The 21,384-nt window shown below is 43.1% G+C and overlaps 1 protein-coding gene across 1 annotated transcript; it reads left to right on the top strand.

Annotated features, from left to right (window-relative positions):
* The first annotated feature begins 233 nt into the window (after nt 1-233).
* Nucleotides 234-8,457, top strand: LOC111962178 (dihydrolipoyl dehydrogenase, mitochondrial). The gene is made up of 14 exons (XM_023985054.2): nt 234-362; nt 1,534-1,609; nt 1,761-1,840; nt 2,084-2,152; nt 2,274-2,343; nt 2,506-2,606; nt 3,434-3,577; nt 3,679-3,780; nt 3,920-4,110; nt 4,252-4,422; nt 4,817-5,006; nt 6,445-6,582; nt 6,681-6,770; nt 7,746-8,457. Exons 1-14 carry the CDS (start codon nt 324-326, stop codon nt 7,809-7,811), a joined length of 1,527 nt encoding a protein of 508 aa, XP_023840822.1. The 5' UTR covers nt 234-323; the 3' UTR covers nt 7,812-8,457.
* The last annotated feature ends 12,927 nt before the right edge of the window (nt 8,458-21,384 follow it).

Raw genomic sequence — 21,384 nt, forward strand, 5'->3', positions numbered from 1 at the left:
TGGTAATCATGTCTACTACTGTTGTGTCTTCTGCAAACTTGATGATTGAGTTGGAGGCGTGCGTGGCCACGCAGTCATGAGTGAACAAGTGAATAAGTTATATTAATGTTTTAGACGCAAATAACCTTATTTTTTTATTGATTTCTAGAACACCTGTTTGGATCAGATTAAAGGTAGTATGACACCAAAGACTTTTTACATCATAGGGAGGCGACAGACAGTATTTGTGTTCCTTGGATTGTTACTGCGCAAGCGCAATTTCGTGAGTCCTTGGATGATCTGCCTGCTGTAGGTTACGCAGCCTGTAAAGGGACACACACAAAATGCAGAGCTGGAATCAAGTATATCGCACTCTGGCAACGGTAAGGAAAAACAATTCTATGTCAATTAGTTGTTCAAGTTGTCTGGAACAAATATGAGTTAATGTGACATACGTTGGAGAGTATCTTGGCTGTTTTTCAGCGTGATTTATGAATTACAGGCCTTGCTAGCCACCTAGAGTAGCTATGCTGGTAAATCTCTCCAGTTATATATTAGCAGCTAGCTAGCCTAGCGTTAGCGAGTACACAGTTAGCTAGCTAACTAATGTTAGTTGGCTCTTCCTATATTATATGCTCTCCCAAGCTAGCCTTGCTTAGTGCGTGTCTTGTGTAACATTATTGCTGGTTAGGTTTAAATTATTTATAAGATACATTGGCGAACGTTAATGTCATTACAAAATAATCCATCTCAAATTAAGCTAACGTTAAATTAGCTAGCTAGTTAACACAGTCAACAAGCATCCTTTTGCGAATGACGAAAATGACATCCAGCCCGACCGGCTGACGGCTGTCAAGCACGCGAGCTTGTTTGTGGACTGCTACCAATGTTACATCATTGACTGTCAAACTCCAAGCACTCAACTTTGATTTGTAAAGCTATTTGATTAATCATATAACACTGTTGTTTGCCAACAGTATATGTAAGTAAGATAACTATTTAATATTTTATTTTCACCAGTACTTGATAACTAACAGTAGTTAACAAATGTAGCTAGTATTGTAACTAGTTCATCCTTCTACGACCTTATAATCATCACTCACTGTAATACTTGCAATCCTGTTCAGATTGCATTGGCCTTTACAGGATTTTTGTCTTGCATTCTGGAGTGCTGAATAAAAAACTAAACATTAACTGACTTCTTGACATGGATTACAGCAACATCACAGCAGAACCATATGTAACCGATGTGAAATGGCTAGCTAGTTAGCGGGTACGCGCTAGTAGCGTTTCAATCAGTTACGTCACTTGCTCTGAAACCAATATGTAGTGTTGCCCCTTGCTCTGCAAGGGCCGTGGCTTTTGTGGAGCGATGGGTAACGACGCTTCGTGGGTGACTGTTGTCGATGTGTGCAGAGGGTCCCTGGTTCGCGCCCGGGTCGGGGCGAGGGGACGTACTAAAGTTATACTGTTACACATATACAACACAAGCTGACATTAAAGTAAAAATCTGTCTGCTCACTGTCCCAATTTGTGTCCTCCTAACACATACAGCGGAGCCACCAACTCCCGAATAGGCTCCAGGGTGCAACTGTTCTCTCCGTCCGAACATACGCTGACAAAGCACAGAGTAAGTCAACGTTTCACGCCAACGTCCAATTAGCTAATCCGAGGTGCTGCTCTTATCAAACTGAATCCCAACATCTACACAAGGTGAATACAACATGTTCCTCTACAACTTGTTGCCTCTTCTGATGAACATGTTCTTTGCACTCCTACAGTTGATGCTGACGTCACAGTGGTGGGCTCTGGTCCTGGTGGATATGTTGCTGCAATCAAAGCAGCGCAGCTTGGTTTCAAGGTAAAATTAGGCCTCAGTGTATATACCTTGCGCAGCATTCTAATGTTCGCTTCTGTCTGCACAGGGCTCTGCGCACCTCCCTGGAAAAGTGAGATTTCGGAGTATGTGCAGAGGTGCCATCGGGCGGATTTTTTGATATTGCATCTTCTTGTTCTAGCGGAAGGTGTAAATAAGGCTTAATCCTTTATTAATAGTGATGGCCATCTTGTCGTCATTGTTCACCAACTTTGTTTTCTACTACAGACGGTGTGTGTGGAAAAGAATCCCACCCTAGGCGGGACTTGTTTGAATGTCGGCTGCATCCCCTCAAAGGTAAACATTGGGAATGAGGGGTTCATAGAACTTTTGCTAGGTCTTATTGCGCAACACTGTCTTTGTCTTTGCGAGTTGTTGAATAATGTAACATGTCTGTCTCCCTTGTCACCTTGTATAGGCCTTGCTGAACAACTCATATCTGTACCACCAGGCCCATGGCAAAGACTTCGAAAGCAGGGGCATTGAAAGTAAGAGTCCACATCAGCTAGAGCAGTGGTCACCAGCAGCCTGGTCCTAGAGAGCTGAAGGGTGTGGACAGGCTTTCGCTCCAGTCAAGTCTTTGGGGATGCCAGTAACAAACATTTACTTGAGACTCTTGCTCTCTCTCTCTCGCTCTCTCTCTGTGCCAGTCTCAGGGATTACATTGAACCTGGAGAAGATGATGTCACAGAAGAGCGGGGCGGTCAAAGCACTGACAGGAGGCATTGCACATTTATTCAAACAGAACAAGGTGAGGTCTCAACTTTATAGTTCCTCCCTACATTGGAAGAGAGATGCCTAGTTCACTTTAGCCTCTGCCAGGCTTTCATGTCACCTTCTATATATAAGCCTGTGGAAGGTCTTGTCAGAAAGAGGCTAAAAGAAGGTGGAGGGTATCCAAGCTGTTTCCCCCTTCCATCAATTGGAATAGGCACGTTCAGAGGCAGAGATTCTAAACCGAAAGCCAATCATTTTCATTGGTGCCCATGTGGTGTAGTCTCATTACAACCCAAAAATATATATAACATGCTGGCACCGTAAATGAGCTACATTCTGGATAATTTGCGCTTCTGAAGAGGGATGGAAGGGGTGGTTGTTCTTGAAAAATTGTGTCTTCTCACAGCCAATCAGTGCTCCAGTCATACCTATTTTAACAATATGAACTTCCCCAGGCTCTGGAGAACAATGTGAGTGAGGCCTGGAGCCGAGCGGAGGCCAAGTTCACTCAAATTACACATTTGGCTCACTTTATGGATAAATGGCAACTAATCTAGGCAACTAATCAAGACAGCATCTGGAAATATGGGTTAGTTAGTGAGATTTCACCTCAGCAGGATTATAAGCTTGAAACATCAGCAGCCTGTTTTGACTATCTTTTTTTTAAATGGAGGTGACCATCTATGGACATTACATTGTCAATGGACTTGGGTCTTTTTCATGTACTCCCTTGTAATTTGAATCCATCACTAAGTTTGATACCAGTGCAAGCTGTTTTGATGCTTCCCCTTGGATTTTTTGTTCCAGAGTTTATGAACTTGACCCTGTCTTTGATGATGTAATGTGGCGGTTTCCCCTCAGGTGACGCACGTGAACGGCTATGGGAGGATTACAGGCAAGAACCAGGTGACGGCCACGGCTGAGGACGGCAGCGAGCAGGTCATTAACAGCAATAATATCCTCATAGCCACCGGCTCCGAGGTCACGCCCTTCCCCGGGATTGAGGTACGTTACTGTACTACAGTACTAGTTTGTAGCAGATGACCAGATGTTAGTTGACATGTGTCAAAGCCGAGTGCTAACTCTCCTAACCCCTGTGCTGTCAGGTTGATGAGGACACCGTAGTGTCCTCCACGGGAGCCCTGGATCTGAAGAAGGTCCCTGAGCAGCTCATCGTCATCGGTGCCGGAGTCATCGGGGTGGAGCTGGTGAGGGATGACACGCGCACACACATACACACGATTTAGAGCATGGTCTGGTAAAGAGTAAGTGGCGGTATGAGGATTCCAACTCTTGGGGGATACCTAGGGTCCAGTCTAACATCCTGTTTGGCCTCTCGTTCTCCAGGGGTCAGTGTGGCAGCGTCTGGGCTCCAATGTGACAGCGGTGGAGTTCCTGGGCCACGTGGGCGGCATGGGCATCGACATGGAGATCTCCAAGAACTTCCAGCGCATCCTGCAGAAGCAGGGTATTAAGTTCAAACTGGGCACTAAGGTCATGGGTGCAATCAAGAGGCCCGACGGGAAGATCGATGTGGCGTGAGTTCCATCTCCCGGTGGTGTGTGTGTGTATATAGGGTGGCTCTAGCTGTGAATGAACAAAATCACTAAGATGAATGTCTAGTTAAAAATCAGTAGGTATGACCTAGCCCAAATGTAACCGTGTGTTCTTGCCTCCAGTGTGGAGGCGGCTGCCGGCGGGAAGAATGAGACTCTGACGTGTGACGTGCTGCTGGTGTGTATCGGCAGACGGCCCTTCACCAGGAACCTGGGCCTGGAGAACGTGGGCCTGGAGCTGGACAACAGGGGACGCATCCCTGTCAACAACCGCTTCCAAACCAAAGTACCCAGGTAGACCTAAACTACCACACCCCTCTATCTAATACACAACATACCCAGGTAGACCTAAACTACCACACCCCTCTATCTAATATACAACATACCCAGGTCGACCTAAACTACCACACTCCTCTATCTAATATACAACATACCCAGGTCGACCTAAACTACCACACCCCTCTATCTAATATACAACATACCCAGGTAGACCTAAACTACCACACCCCTCTATCTAATATACAACATACCCAGGTAGACCTAAACTACCACTACACTCCTCTGTTATATTCAACACCTGCTTTTTCAATACACAGCTATATTCCAACCGCCTCTCACCAAGGTCTCTTTCAAAAGGCACTAAGTGATACCTCAATCTTTCCTTCATTTATTCTATCTCCCTCTGTAGTATCTATGCCATTGGTGATGTGATTGCCGGGCCCATGCTGGCACACAAGGCGGAGGACGAGGGCATCATCTGCGTGGAGGGCATGGCTGGGGGCGGCGTGCACATCGACTACAACTGTGTCCCGTCTGTTGTCTACACACACCCCGAGGTGGCATGGGTGGGAAAGACAGAGGAGCAGCTCAAAGAGGAGGTGATACACACACCTCCCCAAACAAACACCCATAGTTTTGACCAAATTAAGTAGCGGACATTACTTTTATATATAATATAATAACTGGATCAATGCTTTTGTTTTGGATTTCAGCTGCTAAAATGTTGATATGTGATAAAAAATACACTGAACAAAAATATAAAATGCAACATGTAAAGTGTTGGTCCCATGTTTAATGAGCTGAAATTATAGATCCCAGAAATATTCCATACGCACAAAATCTTATTTCTCTCAAATGTTGTGCACAAATGAGTTTACCTCCCTGTTAGTGAGAATTTCTCCTTTGCCAAGGTAATCCATCTCCCTCACAGGTGTGGCATATCACAAAGCTGATTAAACAGCATGACCATTGCATAGGTGCACCTTGTGCTGGAGACAATAAAAGGCCACTCTAAAATGTGCAGTTTGTCACGCAACATGATGTCAAAGATGTCTCAAGTTTTGAGGGATCGTGCAATTGGCATGCTAACTGCAGGAATGTCCACCAGAGCTGTTGCCAGAATTGAATATGAATTTCTCTACCATAACCTGCCTCCCAACTTTGTTTTCGAGAATTTGGCAATATGTCCAACCAGCCTCACAACCGCAGACCACATGTATGTCTGGGTGAGCGGTTTGCTGACGTCAGCGTTGTGAACAGATTGCCCCATGGTTGGGTTATGGTATGGACAGGCATAACCTACGGCCAGCGAAAACAATTGCATTTTATTGATGGCAATTTGAATGCAGAGATACTGTACCATGACGAGATCCTGAGGCCATTTGTCGTGACATTCATGCGCCGCCATCACCTCATGTTTCAACCTGATAATGCGTGGCCCGTGTCGCAAGGACTTGTACACAATTCCTGGAAGCTGAAAATATCCCAGTTCTTACTTGGCCTGCATACCCACCAGACATGCCACCCATTGAGCATGTTTGGGCTGTTCTGGGTATGACAGCGTGTTCCAGTTCCTGCCAATATCCAGCAACTTCGCACAGCCAATGAAGAGGAGTGGGACAACAGGCAACAATCAACAGCCTGATCAATTCTATGTGAAGGAGATGAGCTGCATGAGGCTAATGGTGATCACACCAAATACTTACTGGTTTTCTGATCCACACGCCTACTTTTTTTTTTTAAGGTATGTAACCAACAGATGCATATCTTTATTCACAGTCATGTGAAATACATTGATTAGGGCCTAATGAATTGATTTAAATTGACTCATGTCCTTATATGAACTGTAACTTGTTGCGTTTTATATTTTTGTTCAGTATTATATTGAAATCCCTGCAACTATAAGAGTTAGCCACAAGGTGGCGATACTCTCCCCAAATTGTTGACTTTCCAAAGTCTCTCAAAGTATCGCACATATACTATCAACGCAGAAGATTGACCATAAAGCATAACAGTAACCTCAACTCTACTTCGCAGGGCATCCCATACAAGGTGGGCAAGTTCCCGTTTGCCGCCAACAGTCGAGCCAAGACCAATGCAGACACTGATGGCCTGGTGAAGATCCTCGGCCACAAGGAGACAGACCGGATATTGGGCGCTCACATCCTGGGCTGTGTGAGTCATGCTACCTCGGGGCTCCTTAGCAGATGAAAATGTGGGCTATAGCGTATGAAGTTGTATGCTAACTATGGTGACCTTTGACCCTTGTCTAGGGGGCAGGAGAGATTATCAACGAGGCGACGCTCGCCATGGAGTACGGCGCGTCCTGCGAGGACGTCGCCAGAGTTTGCCACGCCCATCCCGTGAGTTAAACACACACACACACACACGACAGGGGCATGATCAAATACTCATTCATACATACATACATGCATACAAACGTCATGTTGTAGAATAATACAAGTTCAACAATGCCATTGATACGTGGTAGTTACTAATATTTCAAATGGGAGATACTTTTGTAAAACAATCACTGGGCGAGCCGTCATACCCATCGTAGAACAGGGGTTTGGTGGTCGGTCAAATTGATATTTAAGATACTATTAACATGGACCATCAAGCTATTTGTTTATCTATTTTAGGACACTTGGGGGTAGGCCTATCAGGGAAAAAATGTGATGACTCTTTAGAATCTGACCTTATTGCCATATTGATCTCAATAAGTTATAGCACAAGTGATGGCAAATCAGGTAATGGTCAATTTCAGTCTGAAGAAAGTATGCTTTGGAATGATTGAAATGCATCAGGAAGGTATTGGGATGTTCAGGAAAACATCAGGGATGAATAAACAATCTTATGTATGTTTGCTTAATTGGTGAATCAATTCAGTTTCCTCAGTTATTCTGTGCAGATTCATCTCATTTCTAACGAGTCCTGCACAGCTTGTATCATAGGTGGAAACATGCACATATTCCAGTCTTAGCTTTTAGGGCTGGGGTCATAGTCTGTAATAGATTCAACCGTTAAAAATCTAGAGGTAAATTTGTGGGAAGAAAACGATTTGAAGATGTGCCAGGATCGCTAGAAACGGTTTTACTGCGCCGTTTGTCTCAACCGCTAGTAAGGTTATGCACGTAACCACGGTTCTGAAGTGCCGCATTCAACTGACTGAGGAAGACAACACTTTCTTTCATATTATTCCCGCGCGCCGCACAATGACTAAGGCTGATATAAGGCCTAGCCACAATGTCATTCAAATGCACACACATCCACATTTGTGGAACCACACCACCCACCTGTCAATCTAACCTCTTCTTCCATCCATCCCTCTCTTCCAGACTGTGTCCGAGGCCTTCAGAGAAGCAAACCTCGCAGCCTCCTTCGGGAAAGCTATCAACTTTTAACTGCCGTCTTCGCTCACATAGCTGTGTACATAACCGTTCTGTCCACGACGTCCCCAAACCAGAAATCTGTCCACAAGCAACGCACGCACTCTAGGAGGGGGACACGGAATGTACCGTGACCCCTCAACTCCAATTAAGGGGCTCCTCTGTATACATACATAGAAAACAAAGACAAACCTTGTATCACATTTACGTATGTAATTTAAATGTTCTCAATAAAGGGGTTTGGGTGGTAAAAACGGACTGGAGATCAAGTCTTTTTGACTTTCTACATTGGAGGTGTCTTGGGTGTTGCACTCAAGCTCCGCTGCTATGTCAAATAGCTAACTATATATAGTGGCAGTATATCTAGCATTTTTCCGACACCACTTTCTTATTAGTACATGCTCAGAGATGTATATTCATAGGTTGGTATTGGGTGGAATACTGCTGTTTTTAACAATAAGAGATGAGTCATGACTGAGTATTTTTAAAGACTGAGGCAAAACTACTTTTCAATCGGAGTAAAGAGGTTGGAAAGGCCAAAGCAGCAACTCGCTTGTATGAATTGCAATACTTATTCAAATATGGCTGTGTTGTCTTTGTGTGTATACATTCTTGCTTAACTCAGAGCTCTACAAAACCAATAAATGTAGTGACGATTCAAGTCTAGTGATGTGTGATGTGGTGTTCAGTGCAATGTGTGGAACAGCAGAGGGACCTATACCAACTACTTCAGTAAGACGTTACTTCCTCATACTCATGTACTTGGAGTCATTGTAAGCCAGGTGAAACCAGTAGTGGTAGTCTGCTAAAGTGTTTTCCCAGACAGATCATGCCTTCTTCTGGACTTAATAGCATGCTCAATCACTGAAATGGTTTAGTCCAGAAGTATTCTACAAAGCAGGATCAATGATTTAGCCAGATAACTCTAAAATAACCAGAAATAATTACTGCAACATGTACAGTGTTGGTCCCATGAGCTGAAATAAAAGATCCCAGAAATGTTCCATACGTGCACAAATTTGTTCACATCCGTTAGTGAGCATTTCTCCTTTGCCAAGATAATCCATCCACTTGACAGGTGTGGAATATCAAGAAGCTGATCATTACACAAGTACACCTTGTGCTGGGGACAATAAAAGGCCACTAAAATGTGCAGTTTTGTCAGGCAACACAATGCCACAGATGTTTTGAGGGAGCGTGCAATTGGAATGCTGACTGCCCAAATGTCCAACAGAGCTGTTGCCAGACAAGGTCATTTTGGAGAATTTAGCAGTACGTCCAACCGGCCTCACAATCGCAGACCACATGTAACCACGCCAGCCCAGGACCTCCACATCTGGCTTCTTCACCTGTGGGATTGTCTGAGACCAACCACCCGGACAGCTGATGAAACTCAGAAGTATTTTTGTCTGTAACAAAGCCCTTTTGTACAGGAATAACTAATTCTGATTGGCTGGGCAGGGGCTCAGCCATGGGTGGCTATCGTGAAAGCCATAGATTAGGGTCTGATGAATTTATTTCTTTATATGAACTGTAACTTGTTGCATGTTGTGTTTATATTTTTGTTCAGTATATACATACACGCAGTACCAGTCAAAAGTTTAAACACACCTACTCATTCAAAGGGTTTTCTTTATTTTGACAATTTTCTACATTGTAGAATAAGTGAAGACATCAAAACTATGAAATAACACACATGGAATCATGTAGTAACCAAAAAAAGTGTTAAACAAGTAGATTCGATTCTTCAAAGTAGCCACCCTTTGCCTATGACAGGTTTGCACACTCTTGTTATTCTCTCAACCATCTTCATGAGGTAGTCATCTGGAATGCATTTCAATTAACAGGTGTACCTTGTTAGAAGTTAATTTGTCGGAATTTATTTCCTTCTTAATGCGTTTGAGCCATATATATATATATATACACTGCTCAAAAAAATAAAGGGAACACTTAAACAACACAATGTAACTCCAAGTCAATCACACTTCTGTGAAATCAAACTGTCCACTTAGGAAGCAACACTGATTGACAACAAATTTCACATGCTGTTGTGCAAATGGATTAGACAAAAGGTGGAAATTATAGGCAATTAGCAAGACACCCCCAATAAAGGAGTGATTCTGCAGGTGGTGACCACAGACCTCTTCTCAGTTCCTATGCTTCATTTGTGGCCTGCTGGAGGTCATTTTGCAAGGCTCTGGCAGTGCTCCTCCTGCTCAAAGGCGGAGGTAGCGGTCCTGCTGCTGGGTTGTTGCCCTCCTACGGCCTCCTCCACGTCTCCTGATGTACTGGCCTGTCTCCTGGTAGCGCCTCCATGCTCTGGACACTACGCTGACAGACACAGCAAACCTTCTTGCCACAGCTCGCATTGATGTGCCATCCTGGATGAGCTGCACTACCTGAGCCACTTGTGTGGGTTGTAGACTCAGTCTCATGCTACCACTAGTGTGAGAGCACCGCCAGCATTCAAAAGTGACCAAAACATCAGCCAGGAAGCATAGGAACCCAGAAGAGGTCTGTGGTCACCACCTGCAGAATCACTCCTTTWTTGGGGGTGTCTTGCTAATTGCCTATAATTTCCACCTTTTGTCTAWTCCATTTGCACAACAGCATGTGAAATTTATTGTCAATCAGTGTTGCTTCCTAAGTGGACAGTTTGATTTCACAGAAGTGTGATTGACTTGGAGTTACATTGTGTTGTTTAAGTGTTCCCTTTATTTTTTTGAGCAGTGTATATATATATAAACTCAGCAAAAAAAGAAACGTCCTCTCACTGTCAACTGCGTTTACTTAACATGTGTAAATATTTGTATGAACATAAGATTCAACAACTGAGACATAAACTGAACAAGTTCCACAAACATGTGACTAACAGAAACTGAATGTGTCCCTGAACAAAGGGGGGGTCAAAATCAAAAGTAACAGTCAGTATCTGGTGTGGCCACCAGCTGCATTAAGTACTGCAGTGCATCTCCTCCTCATGGACTGCACCAGATTTGCCAGTTCTTGCTGTGAGACGTTACCCCACTCTTCCTCCAAGGCATCTGCAAGTTCCCAGACATTTCTGGGGGGAATGGCCCTAGCCCTCACCCTCCGATCCAACAGGTCCCAGACGTGCTCAATGGGATTGAGATCCGGGCTCTTCGCTGGCTATGGTAGAACACTGACATCCTGACATTCCTGTCTTGCAGGAAATCACGCACAGAACGAGTAGTATGGCTGGTGGCATTGTCATGCTGGAGGGTCATGTCAGGATGAGCCTGCAGGAAGGGGACCACATGAGGGAGGAGGATGTCTTCCCTGTAACGCACAACGTTGAGATTGCCTGCAATGACAACAAGCTCAGTCCGATGATGCTGTGACACACCGCCCCAGACGATGACGGACCCTCCACCTCCAAATCGATCCCGCTCCAGAGTACAGGCCTCGGTGTAACGCTCATTCCTTCGATGATAAACGCAAATCTGACCATCACCCCTGGTGAGACAAAACAGCGACTCGTCAGTGAAGAGCACTTTTTGCCAGTCCTGTCTGGTCCAGCAGCAGTGGGTTTGTGCCCATAGGCGACGTTGTTGCCGTTGATGTAAGGTAGGTCCTCACCAGACAACAGGCCTACAAGCTCTCAGTCCAGCCTCTCAGCCTATTGCGGACAGTCTGAGCACTGATGGAGGGATTGTGCGTTCCTGGTGTAACTCGGGCAGTTGTTGTTGCCATCCTGTACCTGTCCAGCAGGTGTGATGTTCGGATGTACCAATCCTGTGCAGGTGTTACACGTGATCTGCCACTGCGAGGACGACTAGCTGTCCGTCCCGTCTCCCTGAAGCGCTGTCTTAGGCGTCTCACAGTACGGACATTGCAATTTATTGCCCTGGCCACATCTGCAGTCCTCATGCCTCCTTGCAGCATGCCTACGGCATGTTCACGCAGATGAGCAGGAACCCTGGGCATCTTTCTTTTGATGTTTTTCAGAGTCATTAGAAAGGCCTCTTTAGTGTTTTCATAACTGTGACCTTAATTGCCTACCGTCTGTAAGCTGTTAGTGTCTTAATGACCGTTCCACAGGTGCATATTCATTAATTGTTTATGGTTCATTGAACAAGCAGGGGAAACAGTGTTTAAACCCTTTACAATGAAGATCTGTGAAGTTATTTGGTGAAGTTATTTTACAAATTATCTTTGAAAGACAGGGTCCTGAAAAAGGGATGTTTCTTTTTTTGCTGAGTGAATATATAACATTCTATTGGTTGGTGAGGGACACATGCTCAGGAGGAATGAGAGTGGTCTTTCCGAGTGCAACTCGCCCAATAGACTGGGGATGATGGATGGCATGGTGCTGGTACCTGAAGCGGGGCTGTTACCTGTCATTGAAGCTCTGAACGGGCAGGGCTTGGGGACCTGGAGCATTGTCTACGGTAATGCCCCTCCCCACATTGGTAACAGGTGGCTCTGTTAGGACTTGGGAGACCTGAATGTCACTCTGCCCTGGCTGGATCCCCTCCTGCCACTCTCAGAAGCTGTTGGAGCTGGGTAAGGGGTTGTGTAAGGCTTTTCAGTTCCACCTGCATATGTTTCACCTCTTCTAGCACAGATTCAAACTGTTCCTGGGTGACGTATGTGGGCCCTTAAACTCTGTATATCGCTGGTGGTTAATTTGAGTCAGACCATGATGATATGCATCGAGCCCGGAGTTTGGAGTCACTGTCAAGGCCAACAGTAGACTTGAAGTTGTGCACATGTACTAGCTGCTGTGCTTGAGCCAGGGTTCCAGGTCATGGTTCGTCATCTCATGCTACCTTTAGATGTTTAAGTACTTTAAGGAAAGCATTGGTGGCAAGCTGATCCTAAATCACCAAGCCAACCCCAGGATAAACAAGAGAAACTAGGTGGTTGACCTCCTTCGGCAAACTCAACAGTTTGCTGAGATTGGTGATCAAAGGGAATTATGAACAAGCCCCAGTCCTCCTTCCCCTCGAATGTAGCCAGCTTGGCCTTCGGACCATCACCTCCACAGAAGCGGCCCTCGTTACTCATGGGGGTGCTGTGCATGAGCCTGTGTCCCTCTGTGCCGCTCACCTATCTGCTGACTGGCCACGGGAGAGATGGATATGGGCCTACGGGGTACTGTCAGGGGCGTGCCCAAAATCCACAGTGGGATTCTGTATATACAGTGGGGAGAACAAGTATTTGATACACTGCCGATTTTGCAGGTTTTCCTACTTACAAAGCATGTAGAGGTCTGTAATTTTTATCATAGGTACACTTCAACTGTGAGAGATGGAATCTAAAACAAAAATCCTGAAAATCACATTGTTTGATTTTTAAGTAATTAATTTGCATTTTATTGCATGACATAAGTATTTGATCACCTACCAACCAGTAAGGAATTTCCGGCTCTCACAGACCTGTTCGTTTTTCTTTAAGAAACCCTCCTGTTCTCCACTCAATACCTGTATTAACTGCACCTGTTTGAACTCATTAGCTGTATAAAAGACACCTGTCCACACACTCAATCAAACAGACTCCAACCTCTTCACAATGGCCAAGATCAGAGAGCTGTGTAAGGACATCAGGATAAAATTGCAGACCTGCACAAGGCTGGGATGGGCTACAGGACAATAGGCAAGCAGCTTGGTGAGAAGGAACAAACTGTTGGCGCAATTATTAGAAAATGGAAGAAGTTCAAGATGACGGTCAATCACCCTTGGTCTGGGGCTCCATGCAAGATCTCACCTCGTGGGGCATCAATGATCATGAGGAAGGTGAGGGATCAGCCCAGAACTACACGGCAGGACCTGGTCAATGACCTGAAGAGAGCTGGACCACAGTCTCAAAGAAAACCATTAGTAACACACTACCCATCATGGATTAAAACCTGCAGCGCACGCAAGGTCCCCCTGCTCAAGCCAGCGCATGTCCAGGCCCATCTGAAGTTTGCCAATGACCATCTGGATGATCCAGAGGAGGAATGGGAAAGGTCATGTGGTCTGATGAGACAAAAATAGAGCTTTTTGGTCTAAACTCCACTCGCCGTGTTTGGAGGAAGAAGAAGGATGAGTACAAACCCAAGAACACCATCCCAACCGTGAAGCATGGAGGTTGAAACATCATTCTTTGGGGATGCTTTTCTGCAAAGGGGACAGGATGACTGCACCGTATTGAGGGGAGGATGGATGGGGCCATGTATCGCGAGATCTTGGCCAACAACCTCCTTCCTCAGTAAGAGCATTGAAGATGGGTCGTGGCTGGATCTTCCAGCATGACAACGACCCGAAACACACAGCCAGGGCAACTAAGGAGTGGCTCCGTAAGAAGCATCTCAAGGTCCTGGAGTGGCCTAGCCAGTCTCCAGACCTGAACCCAATAGAAAATCTTTTGGAGGGAGCTGAAAGTCTGTATTGCCCAGCGACAGCCCCGAAACCTGAAGGATCTGGAGAAGGTCTGTATGGAGGAGTGGGACAAAATCCCTGCTGCAGTGTGTGCAAACCTGGTCAAGAACTACAGGAAACGTATGATCTCTGTAATTGCAAACAAAGGTTTCTGTACCAAATATTAAGTTCTGCTTTTCTGATGTATCAAATACTTATGTCATGCAATAAAATGCAAATTAATTACTTAAAATCATACAATGTGATTTTCTGGATTTTTGTTTTAATTCCGTCTCTCACAGTTGAAGTGTACCTATGATAAAAATTACAGACCTCTACATGCTTTGTAAGTAGGAAAACCTGCAAAATCGGCAGTGTATCAAATACTTGTTCTCCCCACTGTATCTTGATTATGTAAGGATTCATTCAACCCTGAGTCAATACATGTTAGAATCATGTTTGGCTGCAATTACAGCTGTGAGTCTCTCTGGGTAAGACTCTAAGAACTTTCAACACCTGGATTGTGCAAAATGTTCCTTTTATTATTTTCAAAATTCTTCAAGCTCTGTCAAATTGGTTGGTGATCATTGCTAGACAACCATTTCAGGTCTTGCCATAGATTTTCAAGCAGATGTAAGTCACATGTCTTGGTAAGCAACTCAGATTTGGCCTTGTGTTTTAGGTTAATGTCCTGCTGAAAGGTGAATTCATCTCCCAGTGTCTGGTGGAAAGCAGACTGAACCATGCTTTCCTCTAGGATTTTCCTGTGCTTAGCTCCATTCAGTTTATTCTTATCCTGAAGAACTCCCCAATCCTTAATGATTACAAGCATACCCATAACATGATGCAGCCACCACCATGCTTGAAAATTCGAAGAGTGGTACTCAGTGATGTGTTGTATTTGTCCCGAACATAACGCTTTGTATTCAGGACATGAAGTTAATTTCTTTGACACATTTTTTGCAGTTTTACTTTAGTGCCTAACTGCAAACAGGGTGCATGTTTTGGTATATTTTTATTCTGTACAAGCTTCCTTCTTTTCACTCTGTCATTTAGGTTAGTATTGTGGAGTAACTACAATACTACTCAGTTTTCTCCTATCACAGCTATGAAACTCAAATGTTTTAAAGTCACCATTGGCCTCATGGTTAAATTCCTGAGAAGTTTCCTTCCTTTCCGGCAACTGAATTAAGAAGGATGCCTGTACCTTTGTAGTGACTGGCTGTATTGATACACCATCCAAAATGTAATTAACAACTTCAACATGCTCAAAGGGATATAAATATATTTTTTCCCCTCCATCTACCAATAGGTACCCTTCTTTGCAAAGCATTGGAAAACCTCCCTGGTCTTTGGTGTTTAATGTGTTTGAAATTCACTGTTGAACTGAGGGACCTTACAGATAATTGTGTTATGTTTGGGGTACAAAGATGAGGTAGTCATTAAAAAAAATAATGTTGAAAACTATTATTGCACACAGGTTGAGTCCATACAACTCAAGCAAATTTTTACTCCTGAACTTATTTAGGCTTGCAATAACAAAGGGGTTGAATCCTTATTGACTCGAGAGACATTTCATTTTCTCATGTGACCGTAGTTTAAAAAGTCTTGATAGTGCTCAAACAAAGACGTCATATCTGAAGTCCATCTTTATGCACCTTCGCCATTACAGCATTATTTAATCTGCAGTATTCTTATGCTATTTATTCTGTTGCCAATATTTAAATGTTAAAATGATAATCTGATTTATAATTACTACTTCTCTTTCTAAACATAGCAATGTGAATGCAAAGAGGACTCGGACCACAAAATAGGTGAATTGGCAAAAGAGTTGAGTCCTCATTCAAAGGCAAGGGCAGTGTGAATACAAAGAACCGAGCTCTTTTGCTTGTTTGTTTTTTTACCCCAGAGTTCACTTTAAAGAGGACTGAGAGCAGTTATTTTAAAGATGACTATGTGAAAACACCCTAATAGAACTGATATTCATATAAAACCAGTGAAATAAAAAATGGCAAATCTAATGGGTGTACTATTGACAAGGGAGGTCAGTCACAAAATATCAAATGGTTTTAGATGTATATGTCCTTCGGACTGGAAGAAGCGATTGAAAATTAGATCTGTATGTGAATTAATAACCACAGCTGTAATAGGATAAATATTTTTCGAAAATCAAAAGCGGACCAAAAAATGTTTTATGAAAGGTGTACCTTTTATAAGAGAGGACAAGGAACCCACCACACGTGTCTGTAGATGTGTAGCTCATATGGACAGTGAGCTATTGAAAATAAGACCCATCACAGAAAATATTAATGTAAAATCAGTGAAATGGCATTTCTAACATTGTACTATGGAGGAGGGAGGTCAGGGACCTAATATCAAGTGGTTTTCTATGCATATGTAATTTGGACTAGAAACTATTGAAAATTAGATCTGTATAGGAATTAATAACCACAATTGTAATATGTGAAATATTTTTTGAAACTCAAAAGGTGAGGAATAAAAAATAAAAATAAAGGTATACCTTGGATAAGAGAGGTCAAATAACCCACCACACTTGTCTGTTGACCTGTAGCTCATATGGACAGTGAGCTATTGAAAATTAGACCTATCACAGGAAAATAATCATGTAAAATCAGTTAAATGAAACATTTTAATGGGTGTACTATGGATGACGGAGGTAAGACACTTAACCTCGAGAGTTTTAGAAGTATGTCATGTGGATAAGAAGCTACTGAAAATAAGATATGTACGTGAATCAATAGCTAAAGCTCTAATTGGACAAATATTTGTAGATAATCAAAGAGGAATTATAAAATAAATAGTGTACTTTTGATATTAGGTGAATGAACCCACTGCCCTTGTCTGTAGCTCATATGGATAAAAATGTATTGAAAGTTAGACCCATCACAAGAAATAGGACTATACAATCAGGGAAATAGTGAACTGGAATTCTAACGAACTAGCATGGATGATTGGGGGGGGTCAGATAAGTGACATTATGTGGTTTTACATCTTCATTTTACCTGGATAGGAAATACTTGTAAATGTGTCAAATATATAACACCGGCTTTAGTAGTTAAGAGGTAACTATTAAACATGTTGGGCCCTTCAGCAACTGGAGGCCCTATGCAGTGTGTATAATCTTCATATAGGGTTCCGAACACTACTGAATGGTAATGCATTTTTTGGGGGGGGCGGCGGCGGCAATTACCGGTATTGCACATTTACGACGGTCCATAAACCACGAGGGCCAGAAAAACACTCCTTTTCGGCTCTGTTCAAGAGTTCGACTATCGGAAAAAACAAAGAGTGTACCTTGCGCTCTACCGTCATTTGATTTTATAATCTAGATTACTGTATCACTCTCATCCTAGGACCTTCTGTCGGAGAGCTATTGACTCTGAATATCTAAAGTAAAAACACATTTAATGCGGTGAAATGAACTAGCAACCAGCTAACATTAGCTAACGTTCCAAGAACAATAGCTTACATGCTACAGTAACGTTATCCCTCAATTGAATGATATACAAACATTTACTTATTTTATGTGTATAAAATAAACGTTAATGTGGAAACATAGAGTAACAAACCTGCTCTATGTAACTATCTCTGGTTTAAGGAGGATATCAAGCAGCTTCTGGGAGGGCGGCAGTCTTCCAGCGCCAAAACCCCTGGGCAAGTCTTCAGATGTAAAAAATCCTTAAGTCCAGAACTTTTCTGCCACAATAATGTCCAGTTTCTTAAACCTCTTTGAGACTACAGCCATACAGTTTATAAATGTGGCAATGAACACCACAAAATCCAAATTTTTAACACACAGGGTATATTTTTACTGGCAGCAAACATTTACTACAGCCTGTGGTGCATCCACTACCATATCTTCACTAGCATCACTTGTTTTCTCAATTATTTTTTCACATTCATGGAGTGCCCTGTAAGGGATATTCGATTGGTCACTAACTTTTGCCACCTCAATCTCCTTCACCCTTACCGGGCACTCCAGGATCATGATCCCCCACCACAATTACAACACTGTTGTACTTAGGCTTTCTACACACTGATCTTCATTATACTCTGTCAGTCTGAACACTTGAAACAAGGCAAAATCCCTTACAGTTCTTACACTGCAGTGGTTTGGGAACAAAACCGCACACAGCGTATCTTACATAACTAAGCTTCACATGTGCAGGTAGATGCTCTTTATAAAAAAACAACAGGACTGACACTTATTTTTCTCCATTTGCCTTTCTGACTTCTTCTTTAAGGTTTTATGGCAGACTACACCTATTGGTGTATTGCTGCCACCTACTGTACAGGGTATTGAAACAAAATATTCCATTGCTGGAAGGGAGGCACCATACCTGACATCACACAAAAGACACATTTTTTATTTAAAAAAACATCCCACTCTTTCAGTCACAGTTCAAATCACATCCCTAAGCAGGCTCAAGTGCCTGTGATGGCGCATTCATAGACAGGACTCCTTGAAATGCCTCTGCTGTAAAATCCCCGAGTGCCTAAAAACATTCACAATGTTGCCTATTTTCACCAATTTCCCCTGTTTGCGCTGTGTATCTCATAACCAATGCAGTAAATGCTTCAAAGCCCACCTTCTTAACATGCAACACGTCAGGATCCCTCTGTTGACAAAGGAAATTATCTGTTGTCTCTACTCCTACTACCATTGTTTCTTCAATTTCATCTAATTTCTTCGACTCTTTTCACCGCCCCCCGGATAGGAGACATGCTGGACAGCCCTGATTCTTACCACCGTCGCCTTCACCCTAACAGGACACTTCAGAAATTCGGGAGCATGTTCATACAATACCCCTCTCGTCAACATACACTTGACACATGACCAAATAATTTGCATTTATCACACTGCATGGGTTTGGGCACGAAGGCTCTCACAGGGGTATCTCATGAAACCGAAATACACGCGAGAAGGGAGAGACTCCATCAAAAAACAATAGAATTGATGGAGTGTGCTTCCCCACTCACTAACCACTTGATCCAATTCTTCACATGTATCATTTGCTTTTATCTCTGGGGTGGCACAAGTTACACCCTTGATAGGTGCCTTGCTTCGAAGAGCCTCATTCCAATCCTATATCTTCTTGAGAACATATGAACGCAGCATAAGGGCTAGCACTTTTTTTTAACGTTATTCTAGTGACCAGCGCAGAGATTCTTTTGAGGAGATGGAAAACTTCATTGGAATCGCCCATTGTGCAAGTTTCCCATGCGTCGTCAATGGGCTGCACGGCGCATTCTGAGTGATTCTGGGACAAGGAGAGCTCTACAAGGAGTGTATTTGAGTCGTCTGTCCCGTGTAGCTTAGTTGGCAGAGCATGGCGCTTGCAACGTAAGGGTAGTGGGTTCAAATCTGATTCATTTCCCCAAGGGGAAATTGTATGGACTCAATACTGTGAGTCGCTCTTTACTAGAGCGTCTGCTAAATTGCTAAAATGAAAATTGGGCGCTAGCTCAAAAACCCAACATTAGCATGCATTTTGTTAACAAGAAGTAGAACATTACACCTATTTACATAGATGTGAGATAATTAACTACTTCTCTGTAAAATCATGTAGCTTTGGAATCGTGACATTACGTACTTTTGAGGAAAATAGGCAGGTTTCTCAACTTATGGTGCTTTCAAGACAACTGGGAGCTCTGAAAAATCCTGACGTCGGTGATCCTCGGCTCTAAAAGTCGGAGCTAAAGAAAGAGGCCAGTATGACCGTTCAAAACGATGTTTCTAGTCGGATCTAGTTTTTTCCCCGAGTCTGAGATTTCAGAGTTCCCAGTTTGGAACACGGCATAATACCTCTGACCATGAGAAGGTATTTCTTGACTATTGACTATAGCAACCATGTGACGCAGCATGACAACGTGAACGCGATTGGTCAACACTCTGATGGGCGGTGCGTTATACGTTACCTCCTTCATTGCCCATTGGGATTCCTATCTCCTCCTTTCTTTAATATCTCTGACCAGCATCATTAGCGTTGGGTCAAGTATATTTATAACTAACACAAGATACTTCGTCTGTGTTATTTACGGTGGGAGCAAATTAAGCATAGTGGACAGAACATGCACGGATGTGGGCAAGGCCAAGCGCGAGCTAGCGTGTTGTAGCAATAGTTTGCATATTTCAGTTAGGGATCGCCTCATATGGGAAGTGCGCGTGTCCATAAACTCAATTCGACCTTGCACTCTTAAACAAATATATTTTAAGCTGCAAAAGTGGGTGGGAAATACTCAGTTGGGTCTCTACCAACCAAATATGATTCGTTTTTGAGGGGAAATGTGTCGCACAGCCTGCAGCTGGCTTTTCACTCCGCCCCATAGCCCCCAATGCAATGGACACTGCAATGGATTTAGGCTTGCCTACGGTCTGGGGACCGAAACACAATCAATCTTTTTTTCCAGTACAGTGCTATATTTGTACCGTAAGGTGTCCAGGAACCCCATTTTAAGCTGTTTGACCACAGTTAAAGTCCAGCAACAGTTGCTATGACCTAGCTTTTTATTCAAACACCTTTTTTAATTCGAAGGACTCTAGTGAGTAGACTGGACCCCGATTTATAGACACACAGTCAATTGTTTTTCCTGTACAGTGCAAATTGTTTGTGCAATACAAATACAGGAATACTTTGCTTAAACATTACAATTCAAAATGTCTTTCTTGAACAATAGCACCAAGTCATTTAACAAGAATTATACAATGAACATATATATCAATTTTTTAATTTTACCTTTATTTAACTTGGCAAGTCAGTTAAGAACAAATTCTTATTTTCAATGACGGCCTAGGAACAGCCTAGTGATTTGGTAAGTATTTAAAATTGTAAAAATTCATTTACTTAAGCTCCAACCATTTCTCAATTTGCTCCACCTTATAATATTCTTCATCTTATATAAAGTAATACTTGTCTTTAGTTTAGATTTTTCCCCAATGTAGTTATACTTAAAAATATATTCTGCATGTTTTAGCATGGACAATGCCATTGAGTGCTTCCACCATTTGCATGTAGTCAACTGGGTGAGGATTCCTATGAGTTGGTAGCAATAAGCCAACGATGAAGAATAAACACAAGTTTTTTCTTTTGATGCCATATGGCCTCTGGTTCTATAGGAAATCACTATCACCATCTGCTGGTCAGTGACTGAACTTGTACCCATCCAAAACATGATGACTGATCTAATTATGCTATACTTTC

Source organism: Salvelinus sp. IW2-2015, linkage group LG4q.1:29 (assembly GCF_002910315.2).
Source record: "Salvelinus sp. IW2-2015 linkage group LG4q.1:29, ASM291031v2, whole genome shotgun sequence".
Lineage (NCBI taxonomy): Eukaryota > Metazoa > Chordata > Actinopteri > Salmoniformes > Salmonidae > Salvelinus > Salvelinus sp. IW2-2015.